Source organism: Lactuca saligna, chromosome 6, assembly GCF_052625555.1.
Source record: "Lactuca saligna cultivar CGN05327 chromosome 6, ASM5262555v1, whole genome shotgun sequence".
In the NCBI taxonomy this organism is placed as follows: Eukaryota; Viridiplantae; Streptophyta; class Magnoliopsida; order Asterales; family Asteraceae; genus Lactuca; species Lactuca saligna.
Window position 1 is genome coordinate 58023417 of NC_136422.1, and position 13175 is coordinate 58036591.

Consider the following 13175-nt stretch of genomic DNA (forward strand, 5'->3'; position numbering starts at 1 on the left):
GATGACACCACTATTCCTTCAAACATTCATGAAGCGTTAAAGGATCCAAAGTGGAAGGAAGCAGTCTTTGAAGAATTAAAAGCATTAAATGAAAACAAGACATGGGAAGTTGTTGATATGCCTAAAGGAAAGAAATTAGTAGGTTGTAAATGGATTTTTACTGTGAACGTTGGCAAGAATGGGATTATTGAGAGATACAAAGCCCGTATAGTTGCTCGAGGATATACTCAAACATATGGAATCGATTATGAACAAACATTTGCACCTTTTGCAAAGCTAAATTCCATAAGAGTATTGTTATCCATCGCAGCTAATCTTGACTGGGAATTACATCAAATGGATGTATCAAATGCTTTCTTAAATGGTACACTAGAAGAAGAGGTGTACATGAAGCTACCCCCTGGTTTCAAGCACAAAGAAATAACCGGATCAGTATGCAAACTGAAAAAGGCTTTATATGGGCTAAAGCAATCTCCCAGAGCTTGGTTTACTCATTTCAGCAAGGTAATGAAGAATTTTGGATATCACCAAGGACAAGCAGATCATACTCTGTTTGTTAAAGACTCAAAGAATAAAAAACGATGTATCTTGATTGTATATGTCGATGACATAATAATCACCGGAGATGATGTCGACGAGATCAACAACCTCAAACGGCTACTGTAATCAGAATTCAAAGTCAAGGATCTAGGAAAATTACAATATTTTCTTGGAATAGAAATTGCTAGAAGCAAAGATGGAATCTTCATTTCACAAAGAACATATATCCTAGACCTCCTACAAGAGACAGGAAGGCTTGGTTGCTGACCAACAACTACTCCAATGGAAAAGAACTGGAAAGAAAAGTTGACTGAAGAAGACCCTCCAACAAATAGAGAAAGATACCAACGAATAGTGGGAAAGCTGATTTATCTATCACTCACTAGGCCGAATATTGCCTATAGTGTTAGCCAAGTAAGTCAATTTATGCATGCTCTAACTATTCGCCATCAAAATGCAGTTGATCAAATCCTTAGATATCTGAAGGGAACACCTAGAAAAGGAATGCTCTATAAAAAAATCGAGAACCGAAAGATTGAGGGATTTACTAATGCAAATTGGTCAGATAGCAAATCAACAACAAGGTACTGTACCAAGTTTTGGGGAAATGTGGTCACTTGGAGAAGCAAAAAGCAATCAGTCGTGTCAAGAAGTAGTACCGAAGCAGAGTATCGTGCTACTGCACAAGGAATTTGTGAGTTAATATGGTTGGACATATTATTAATAGAATTGAAAATTGATGTTAACGGTCAACTACACCTCTACAGTGATAGTCAACCAGCGATTGCAAATGTTTATAATCCTATACAACATCATCGTATGAAACATGTCCGTATTGATAGGAATTTCATCAAGTCGGAGATTGAAAGTGGAAAGATAAAGCTCTCATATGTTCCCTCAACCGATCAAGAAGCTGATATTCTGACAAAACCACTATTGAGAATAAGTTTTGAGTCAAATGTATCCAAGTTGGGAATGATTGATATACATTCACCAACTTGAGGGGAGGTGTTGGAAATATTACAGTTGTACCTTATACAGCTGTTGACTGCTATATTTAATAGTTGTATATTAGCCTAAATTAGCTCTCTAATTGTCTTTATATTAGATGTATTTTTAGACCTTAATTCTGTAATTAGAGTAGATTATCTCTTTCCTAGTTTAGGCTAATTCTTCCCTGTATATAAAAAATTGTGATGTGAATAAGAAAATGACTGAAAAGTTTTCATCTTTTGTTTCAATCTCAATATTGGATTCGATCTTAAAATGTAAGAGAAGAGCGCTGAGAAAAACAGCTAGATTAGATTCATTCTCTAATAGCTAAATGAACATGATCATGAGATCTATATTCGTTATAAAGTGGAATATACAACAACAAATCAAATTAAGAGCCTCAAATAGCATCAATTGACCAATTAGCATAAGTTATTCTTCAGGAATTTCGGAAGGCGGGCTCTAATTCTACGTAAAACATAAAATTTGAGAAAGATAATACCGGATTTTCGACGAGAAACTTGCTATCAATATTATCAACAGTACGCTTAAATTTGGGGCTTTTAGTGTTGATTCCTCTTTGACTGCTTCTGCTTCTGTTTCACAGTCACCGGCGCCTCTACACTGCAGTAGGAATTCAGCTATTAATGTCGTTACGTATCGGTTTTTCTGCACCTGAAAAGAGCTGAATTAAAAAAAATGACTATTACCGACAACACTATTACCGGAGACACACGATTAATTTATGTCACAGACAACACTGCTTCTGCTTCTGTTTCACATTCTGATAGCACAAAAAAAAAAAAAAATACATAACAACATCCAATTAAGTACCAAAGTGTTATAATTTCAAACAAATACCAAAACAAACAATAAAAGTGTTATTAATTTATGTCATAACAAGTCTAATGAAACACAAAGTAATTCGACGAACCACCATCTTCACTCCCCTCGTTTCCTCCTTGAGCATCACTTGGTGGTTTCCCTGAATAAACAAAAACTACCAAAGTACATTGCTATTTTCTGCACTTAAATACAAGAAATACCAAAAGTAAATTGATATTTTGTTTCACTTGGGACATAAACATAATTACCAAATCATAATGCATTTATAGATGCCAAAAGTAACATTTTTATTTTTAGAATTTAGACCAGGGACAAAAAACCAAGGTACATTGCTATTCCTTGCACTTGGAACATTGACACAATGACAAATACAATTAATAATCAACATGCATTTATTGATCATTATGTAGATATATGAGACTTTAAAATTAAATAGTCTTATTTTACAAGAAATGGTAGCTTACTTTCTACTTATTTTGTGCTAAAAAACCTTAAATACAAGAAATACCAAAATACATTGCTATTTCTTTTCTTTGGGACAAAAACACGATTACAAACACAATTACCAAATCAACATACACTTATTGATACCAAAGTACATTGGTATTTCTTGCACTTAGGGAAAAAAAAGCCAATTACAAAAGCTTTTAGCAAACAATCTCCAGAAATTTCTAAGCTAGAAGACATAAATACTTATGGAAATTAAGACTAATCTTAGTTCAAAAAAGGATAACCCTAATCTAGGAGATAATTCCTAAAGGTTATATTCAATCTAGAGATAATAATCAACTAGATCATAATCCAACTATTTTAGAAAAATTAAATGAATTCTTTTTATTAACCATCTATATTAAACATTTAAACATTTTAATTACATCTTTATTAACTATAAAATTAAATCATGTTATGAACGTTGCAGAATATGAACAATCAGAATGTATTTGTTAGAAAAGAATGTAGTGTTGACTAATAATGTAAAAAGAATGCAATGGTGATTCAACAATGTAATGATAAGAAACATGGTACCAGATCTTGGAGAAGATATGAGCTATGATCAATAGTAAGCTTGAATTGGGGATTTTTAAGTGCCGATTTCTCTTTTGCCTGCTACTGCTTCTGTTTCACCTTCATAAGTTCACTCTCACCGGTGCCTTGTAGCTTGAAATTCATCGAACCAAAAAACAGTAAGACAAATTGGCCCACAAACAGTGTAGCCTGTTTTGCTAGGCAAATGCGTTAGGGCCCATTAAATGCAAGCCCCATACAGAATGATTACATTACATAACAACAAAAAATATGGGAACATGCAAAGAATAAACTACCACCGCCTACAAAGAAAAACCAATGTAATTGTACCGGCCCATATGGGCAATGATTTTGTCAAGTAAGTCTACTTCCATATTCTAAATATATTTTTATCAGTTCAAACCAATTAATTTCGATGACACTATGACAGTTTGTAATATATTTTTTTTGGTTATTGCTTTTATTTTATGTAAATATTGAGGATCGGATCATGATTGCTTGATTATCTTGGATTTACTGGTCTATATGTATACAACTTTTCTTGAAGTAGTATTTTTTTTGTATGTATGTTACTTTATGAATCATACCATTGTAGTTTTTTGTTTGCGTGTTTTTCCTCTATGGGTTTAACCACTCCTTTTTTATTGATTTTCCTTTTGAGGTAGACAAGTCGTTTTACGATCACAACGCCCAAGACCGAAACAAATATCATATGCACATTAACAGGCCAAGACCGGTCTCGAAAAGGTTCAGTATTTTTGTAGACAGGTTTTGGTTTTTTTGGTCCGGGAATACGGTTTTTGTGCACTTCTTTCTTTGTTGAGTCAATGTGGGACACACAACTATCCACCAAAATGAATGCTACACATGCCCTTTGATCTCTCTTAACATGTTTTTTTATAATTATATTAATCACATTATATTATTTAGACATATGTAAAGAGGACTCTTATAAAACAATATGTGAAGGTTTTTTTTTGTGAAACTTCCATCCACTGGCTGCAAGGAGGTTATTTTTATATTTTGTACTATTTTTATAATTTTATATTTAGTTATAAATAATAATGATGTCATCCGGGTTTTTGGATCAGTCCGACTGTTTGACCATCGAACTAAGATGACCAATCCATTTTTTAAAACATTGACTATGATGGATAAAATTGTAAAATCAACCATTTTAAGATTATTGTTTTTGTAATTATTTTGTAAATTAAAAACTTATATCATATAAAAATGAAAAATAATAATAATAATAATAACATTTTGGGTATAATAACTAGAATGATGGCTATCTAATCAGATATGTAATTGTTACTTGGAATTTGGATATATTTTTTTAATAAATATTCTTACCTTATAACATAAAGTTTAATTTGAGAAAATACATAGAAAGACATCTTAACCTCATAATCTGTATGATATATACTCTAATTAAAGGAGCTCCGTATTAAACCTAATGTATGACAATTAAATTCAATCAAAAAGACATAATTATTCTAGTATATAACCAAATCCTGCTTTCATAGAAAGTCTAAACTGAAAATCCCAAATTTAGAGTTCATGTTCTTTGTTTATCGATCTATTAGTCCAGTTTAGCCAATCTTGTGTAAATCACCCACAAATTAAAGCATGTGAGTAAAATTGTGTACTAAAATATGGATGGACCATATTTTAGTATCACTTCCACAGATAACCTACATTGAGATTTGTCCTATAAAATTGTGTACTAAAAACAAATACAACATTAATTAACTAGATTTAAAATACAATGTTTTCAGGTTGCCTTAGTTGAGCACAAAGCTGGAAAATGGCAACCCATGGTGTCGGTGGCAATTTTATTAATACTGGGGACATAAAAACACCAGTCAAATACAAGTGAAGCATGATTTAGTTACCAGACTATCTATGTTCTTCAACCCTTCGCAGTTTTGCAAAGAAAACCATCACTTTCACATAAACGAAATCTTTGCATCTATCATAAAAATGAAAAAAAGCATGTCTCCCACGACGATTGAGAAGTAGAGCACCATATGCAATCCAGAATCCAGTAACGAAGCCAGTGCCTCCACCAATAAAAAACCACCCCCAAACTTCATCTGTGTCTTCCCCACCATCCTCCCTCTCACCAATGACATGTGGTACTTCTGACTCATCATCTCCATGACATTTTTTGGTAAGGGGACGTCCACATAGTCTCGGGTTTCCAATGTATCTTGAAGGATCAATAGACTGCAATTGAGTGCTGGATGGAATTCTCCCTGACAAGTTATTATATGACACGTCAAGATGATTTAAAAAATGCATACTAGACATGCTTAATGGCATCTCTCCAGACAAGTTGTTGCTAGATAAATCCAATGTTTCAAGTTGTTTCAATTGACCAATTTTTTCTGGAATTTCTCCAAGCAGACCATTGTTTGACAAGTTGAGTGTATGCAGTCCATAGAGATTGGTAACTTCAGATGGAATTTGTCCTGTTAGGTGGTTGCTTGACAAGTCAATGCTCTTTAACAATCTCAGAGTACTGGTGAGTTCGCGTTCATATCCTTTCCACTCCATCATTGCATGGTCAAGATACTCATCAACAAGTAAAACATAAACACCATCTTTTGGGAAAAACAATTTAACTGAATAGGAATGTACATTATGTGTTGCTAATGAACCTTCTTGAACCATGTTTGTAAGATTATCCAAACACGAGGGGATGGGTCCATGGAGATTGTTCAGTGACAAATCCAAAATTTGAAGATTAGCTAACTGACATAACTGTAAAGGGATGGTTCCAAAGAACGAGTTTGACCTTAGGTTAAGGACATACAACCTTGATAAGTTTTCCCCAATCCAAACAGGCACGTTACCAGAAAACTTGTTGGCCTCCAAATTCAAAAAACTTAACCTTTTGAAATTCTTTAAAGACAAAGGCAATTCTCCAGATAAGTTGTTCTTGTACAAATACAATACCTCTAACTTTATCAAAGATCCAACAGAGGTAGGAAGCATTCCAGATAGATTGTTGTGTTCTAGATTAAGAATTTTTAGTTCTTTGAAATCCCACAAACAGTCTGGAAGTTGTCCGCTTAGAAAATTATGGGAGAGGTCAAGAACAACTAAAAACCCCTGGTCAATTTGGCATAAGAAGGAGATTCCACCAGAGAATTTGTTTCTAGAAAGATGCAGTGATGTCAGAGTGGAAGAGACGTTTGTTATTGGACCATAAAATCTATTGGAACTCAAATCTATGATAGAATTGTTGCCAAAATTTGATGATAAATCTGGTGCTTTCCCGCTGATGTTGTTGGAAGAGAGATTGAGATATGTTAATTTAGAAGGCCACATGTCCCAAAACCCTAGAGGAATTGTGTCTGAAATTCCATTATTGGCAATATCAAGATACGAAAGATTTTTCAGAGTTTGAATCCATCTGGGGAAGTGAGGCCCTAGATTGCAAGAGTTCATATCAAGATTGGCAAGATTTTTCAATGTTAGGGTCTCATTGGAGAGTGTCCCTATAAATCGGTTATGTCCAACATACAACCCTTGTAATGTGAGAGATGTGCATCCAGACGACAAGTTGTTGAGAAAATCAGGAAAATTGACAACAGCAGAGTTGTTAGCAAAGCTCAAACTTTCCAAACTACAGAGATTACCAAGATATTTGGGTATCCCATCTAACATGTTGCTAGAGAGATCAAGGATTTGAAGCTTATTGGTGGTTAATGGGAACAACCAACGATACATGGATGAGGTGAGACTGTTGTTTCCAAGATAAAGGACTTCAATAGATGAAGAAGAAGAGTTGAGAAATGAAGAAGAATATGGATACATGACCTGTGACAGCTCACATCCATCTAAACTTAACCATGATAGGCTTTGGAGACTTGAAATTACATCTACCCAATGATTTTGTTTGGCTAGGGAAATCCCATCCATCCCAAGTTGCTGCAAATGGGATAGAGAAGACAACCAGTGTAGGTTCTCAACTCTACATCTGCCAACAACTCCAAGGTAAAGGTATTGCAAGTTGGTGAGATTTCCAAACTCTGGAGGAATGATTCCATAAAAAGAGTTAGCAGAAAGGTCAAGGTGCCTTAATTCTGTCAAGGAACCAATGCATCTGGGAATGGTTCCCTTAAGATCATTATTGCCAAGGTTGAGGTACCTTAATTTGGTCATGGAGCAAATGAACCTGGGAATGGTTCCATTCAAATGATTCGAACCAAGGTGAAGGTGCCTTAAACGAGTCATGGAACCAATGAACGTGGGAATAATTCCATGAAAAGAATTAGAGAAGAGATCAAGATGAGTCAGATAGCTTAAATTAAGCAAAGAATTGCTAACCTCACCTTCAAGGCCACCAGAGATAATACTTAGCTTGATGACACGACCTGTTTGGTTGTTGCATGTGACTCCTCTCCATTTACAACAATCTTCTTCTTCTTCAGATCTCCATGTAGAGAGAGTTTCATCAGGGTCTTGGAGGCGAGCTTTGAAATCAAGAAGTGCACGTCTCTCCTTATCGGAACACTTTTTCATAACAACATTGTCATCTCCTCCACCCACTTGGTTGGAAGTTGTAGTCTCAAGGCGTAGCAAGAGAAGTTGGAAAATTATAAAAACACAAAGATTCATTATGTATTAATGTTAATAAAATCTTGATGATTTTTTTTTCAGTAGTGATGCATATACAAACTGCCCCTCATGAGGGTTTTATATAGTCTCAATTGTGAAGTTGAAAAATTCAAATGAACAACCTCAAACTGGTGGTCTATTTGTGTGAGGCCTACCATACGTAATTTCTATGAAATTTCAACGAAAATGTAAGACAGATTAAAGATGAATTGAAACAGCTTCCCCCAAATTAGACATTTAAAGACTTACAAGTCTTGGAAATTTGTACGTATGATTTATATCTTTTCCCATCTTGTGATAGTTTTTGATCCTTTAGTTATATGACATGAGTCCCTAAAATCAAACTGATGAAATCAAATATAGTAGATATCAATGAGTACAGTGATAGATATCATTTGGGTCCAAGAATTAAATGACTATGAAATGAACTTATCTCACTTAAATTAATTAAGTCGTAAACTAGTTAGAAACAATCCAAGTGTCCGTTTCTTCTTTGATCCATGGTCTTCTACATTGTTAAAAATAACATCTTTTTTTTTTTTTTTTGTAAAAAGTGCTACACTGGTATTGACTCTGAAACAAAAGGGTAGCACTAACAAACTTGCAATTTATATATTTTTAAAAACAATCGAACGCAATTCCTTTACATCAACAAAATTAAAGAATGGACAACCACACTTTCTAGACCTCCCTAGCATTGGTACTATGTTAAACAGATTAATTTTTTCTTTTCACACATAAACCAATATAAAAGAGGCAACAGAACTAGTACACCTTTAATTGTTATATATATAAATGAATGAATAGTTAAGAAACATGGGACCATAAAAGATGTTTGGTCATATCATTGTCCTTGCACAATATAATGTAACGTACTTGGTATAAAAAAAAAATGAAGTGTTTGACTAAATATGTAAAAAGAACAAAATGTTGATTCGACAATATGATGAGAAGAACAAGACTTTTAATGAATTGTGTAGCTGGTTGCCATGCTAGAGTAAAATCTAAGAGAGGCGTTCAGAAAAAACAGCTAGATTAGATACATTCTCTTATAGCTAAATGAACATGATTATGAGATCCATAAGCGCTGTAGAGTGGAATATACAACAATAAATCAAACTAAGAGTCTCACAGTTACCGAATTTTAGGAAAAACATATAATTTGAGAAAGATAATACCGGATTTTCGACGAGAAACTTGCTATCAACGCTTAAATTTGGGGCTTTTAGTGTTGATTCCTCTTTGACTGCTTCTGCTTCTGTGAATGTTTCAAAGTTACCGGAACCTCTGTACTGTAGTCGGAATTCAGAGCGTTTTTGGAGTAAATTTCAAGGCAGTGCTCAACTAGACGCCCGACCCACAAAAAGCATAACATGGGCTATTTAGGCAAGCGTCCTGGCCCATCAAAAGCAAGCCGTAAATATACTAGTATACTGTAATAGTATAGGCCTATTTAGAAAACATTTATTTGTGGACAAAAAAAATGGTGTATATCTATTTTCACTTTCATTTTAATTCAGAAATATTCTTACTCATTCAAACGAAGTAACATATGTTGGTGTTTATATAATTTTGTCAAAGTTTCGTATCCCACATAGGAAGGAACATCAAATTTTTGGATTTTTAAAAGGTTTGTTCTCTTAATTCTACTACAATGGACTAAGAACTTAAGATGGGCTAGTCTTATGAAATAAATCCAGAATTATTTTTACTTATTATTATTATTTTAATTTTGGTTTTATTGGGATAAAATTCGTTTTGAGAAGTTATCAAAACTGAATTTTGACGGTTTCATGTCGATCCTATTATAAGACATCAAATCTGATTTGCCAGGACTCTTGGATGAACGACTAAAAAAAACAAATGTTTCCCTCTCTAAATAATTTCATGGACGCATACAGTAAATTCACCAAAGATCAAGTTCTAGTGCAAGAACTTGATTGAAGATAGTTGTATCCTCTATTCAGGGGTTCATATACTATTGTACTAATAGGGACAAATTTCTATTTTAGGACATTGCTTTGCAAGCCTCTATCTTGTATTCAATCTGTAATGTTCATCTGTAAGTTTCTTGTTTATGTTTATTGATAGTGTTTAAATTTGATTTCTGTAATATATATTCATATTTATACTATTGGTTTACACAAGTTCTAACATAAACAGTAACGAAAAAGTGACTTAAACATAATCATTAGAATTAAATTAAGGTAAAACCAAGAGAAAGGTAATTACATCTCAGCCGTTATTATTTTCTGAGCAAGACATTAAGAAGATGAAATCCATTAGCTAAACAACGATGAAGACAAAGAAATAGAAAATGGGTTTAACGTTTATGAAATTTTGGGGGAATAAACTTGGTTGGTGTATGTGTCTATTAAAAGAAGGAAACATTGGGGGTAATTAAACAAAGTGACAAAATAACTTAGGGACTGTTTGGTAGAAACTTAATGATTCAATGTTGAACCATCAAGAGGTCTAAATCATTAAAAGGCCTGATCCTCTGTTGTTTAATATGGTTGGTGAATGGATGTGAGAAAAATTAACATTTACAATTCTAAAAAAAAAAAAAAAAACTTCAAATGCGTATAATACAATATTTTATTAATCATTTATAGAAAATGGAACCATATTTTGACTTCTTGTTTATTTTTAAATTATGTAGTAACCTCTATTTATATCAGTAACATTTATTAATACACACAAAAATTATTAGAACACTACAACTCAAACCAACAATTTTTTTTTTTATCATTGATTAACTTTTTTTTTTAATTCCTATATGAATATCCATCTTTAATGTTATGAAACCCATTTGCAAACAATAGGTGTGAGTTGAATATCAAGATTTTATCCGTGAAATGGCCAATAAAATGCCTAAGAACCTTAAGCCAAACATAACTCATTATCTCCATAAAAATTTGGACAGCAACTTACCAAAATTAAGGGAATTAGAAAGAAGTATTCTAGAAAACCAAATAATATGTTCTTCCTTTTTCTATTCATATTTTTCATTAAAACTACAGCATATAGGGAATTTTGACTATCCCAACTACACCAAGACATCATTGAGGATTCAAAAACAATTACAATTAGAAATGACACCAAGCGATTAACTATCATCCTGCAAAAGCTTCTAACACAATGAAACAATAAATACCATGAGGTTCCAAACTAAAAGTGTAATATAGCTACAAAATGATAGATTGTAATCACAAATACACAAAGGTGATTGTCATATGTATGCATAACTGCAGTTGGTCTTTCAAATGTCACAGTGGCTAATTTGTTTATTTCTTACTCGTCTTGTGAGATTAAAAAAAACATTGATTTCATTCAAGCATTATATCAAACACTTCATATGCATGTAAAAGTACAAAACATAACTGAAAAAATTAATCATTTTCAAACATCCTCTTACTTCCTAAATCCAAACATAACATGGATAGCATCAGAAACTTGACATCCTCATATTTCAAATCATAGAAGAATTTGTTCATTTTCAACATCAATCAAGAAATACACAAAAAAGGAAGGAATTTAAGATGAATTAGGATGCAGTAGCCAACGAAAATATCACGAATGCTTGACCTTTTGGTTCACTTCCATGTTTTTTTGCAAGTATTACATCATAAAATCATTCAAAGATAACACGAATGCCTCCCAATATCACTACAATTAAACCTAAACACAAAATAACACAAATCAAAAATTGATGTCGAAGTCGAATTGGTACCACAGAGATGCAGAGACGAGATGGTACGTGAATTTCAGCAACGAATGAAGAGGCGCTATTCAGAAATACGAGGAGGAAGGGGAGCGATTGTTGTGCCGCCGGAGAGGAACTCCGATGGGAAGGTCGGTGCAGGAGAAGGGGCTCCGATGGAAGGAACAGTCGCCAGGAGATGGGTGTCGCTCAGATGATAAAAGAAGGAAGCAGGCGGGATTAGGGGGATAGGGGGTCAAATGATTCATTCAACGATCACCTAAATCTGATCGATTGAAATGTTAAAAATAACGAACCAAACGACCTGTTTACAAAATACCAATAATAGCTGTTTTTTTAGATAAAATTATATAAAAGATCCATATAGTTTACGAAGAGTGACAAATTTAGTCATTCTTGATTTTTTTTTGACAAATATAGTCCCTTTGGTGTTTCAAAACTTGCATGAATGATCTTTTTTGCTAATACCATTAGTTTTGGTCAGTGAGGGTAATTTGGTCATTCAGGGATTGAGTTTATGATGCAAGTAATTTTTTGTCCTTTATTTTTTTAAAATGTCACTTTGATGATTTCATTTTAATATTTATAAAATGTTATTTTCGTTTATTTATTTTCTAAACTTTCGTTTTTACCCTCAAACTTTATATAATTTGATTTTTTAATAATTTTGGTTCCTTAACTTAAAAAAAAACTATTTTTATATGTTTATTTTTATATATGTTTTGGTATAAATTCATGATGATCTATGTTTCAATGGGAATTTAAACCTTCCGTTTCATTAATTTCTTTTTCAAAAATTTACTTGTTTTTTAATTTACGTGTCGTTTAAATTCAAATTTGTCTACGTTTTGATGTATTTTTTTTTACATTTTCGTGCTTAAATTTATGTAGATTTCGTGTGTATATATATATATATATATATATATATATATATATATATATATATATATATATATATATATATATATATATATATTAATTAAAAATCACATGGGCACTCTTCATTTCATTTTCCATTTGCACCTCCTAAATTTCACTTCTTAAACATTTTTATCCCTAAACCAATTTTTGTTTAATCGTTTTTATTCTTCATAATTCCAAAGTTAAATTATTGGTACCTTATAAATTGCAATTTTGATCATTTATTATATTTTAAAGTTAAGCATTTGGTCAGTTATATAATTTGTTTTTTTTATAGTTTTCATTTTTATTATTTATTATTATTATAACTTTTTAAATAATTGTCATTTGTGTATCTATTCTTAATAAAAGAGTACTTTGCAAGCCACGTGTCCCTCTTTTGCACCTCCCACTTGCCACGTGTCCTTACCCGGATGTCTTTTTACTCAAATTCCTGCTCAATTGTTATTTAGGGTAATATATCACATCCCTTAATATTAGCAATTCAGTTTTAAAT

At 32.7% G+C, this 13175-nt stretch overlaps 1 protein-coding gene and 1 long non-coding RNA gene across 4 annotated transcripts; both read right to left on the reverse strand.

Annotated features, from left to right (window-relative positions):
• Positions 1-1897: 1897 nt before the first annotated feature.
• LOC145000728 (uncharacterized) lies at positions 1898-3163 on the reverse strand. The gene is made up of 3 exons (XR_013661339.1): positions 2468-3163; positions 2259-2317; positions 1898-2157 (listed from the first exon to the last, which is right to left on the reverse strand). It is a non-coding gene; the product is annotated as an uncharacterized LOC145000728 (long non-coding RNA).
• Positions 3164-5124: 1961 nt separating this feature from the next.
• Positions 5125-12040, reverse strand: LOC145000727 (receptor-like protein EIX2). 3 transcript variants are annotated; one of them, XM_078959992.1, is made up of 3 exons: positions 11768-12040; positions 9213-9429; positions 5125-8367 (listed from the first exon to the last, which is right to left on the reverse strand). In XM_078959992.1, the coding sequence occupies exon 3, from the start codon at positions 8032-8034 to the stop codon at positions 5305-5307; it is 2730 nt and encodes a 909-aa protein (XP_078816118.1). In that variant the 5' UTR covers positions 8035-8367; positions 9213-9429; positions 11768-12040; the 3' UTR covers positions 5125-5304. The 3 variants fall into 3 exon arrangements, with proteins under 3 accessions (XP_078816118.1, XP_078816120.1, XP_078816119.1); XM_078959994.1 differs by lacking the exons at positions 9213-9429; positions 11768-12040 and having other exon boundaries at positions 5125-7445; positions 7565-7636; positions 7749-7823; XM_078959993.1 differs by lacking the exons at positions 9213-9429; positions 11768-12040 and having other exon boundaries at positions 5125-7636; positions 7749-7825.
• Positions 12041-13175: the final 1135 nt, after the last annotated feature.

Coding starts and splice junctions, on each gene's coding strand:
- LOC145000727 (XM_078959992.1), bottom strand. CDS start 8,034: ATGAATCTTTGTGTTTTTATAATTTTCCAACTTCTCTTGCTACGCCTT.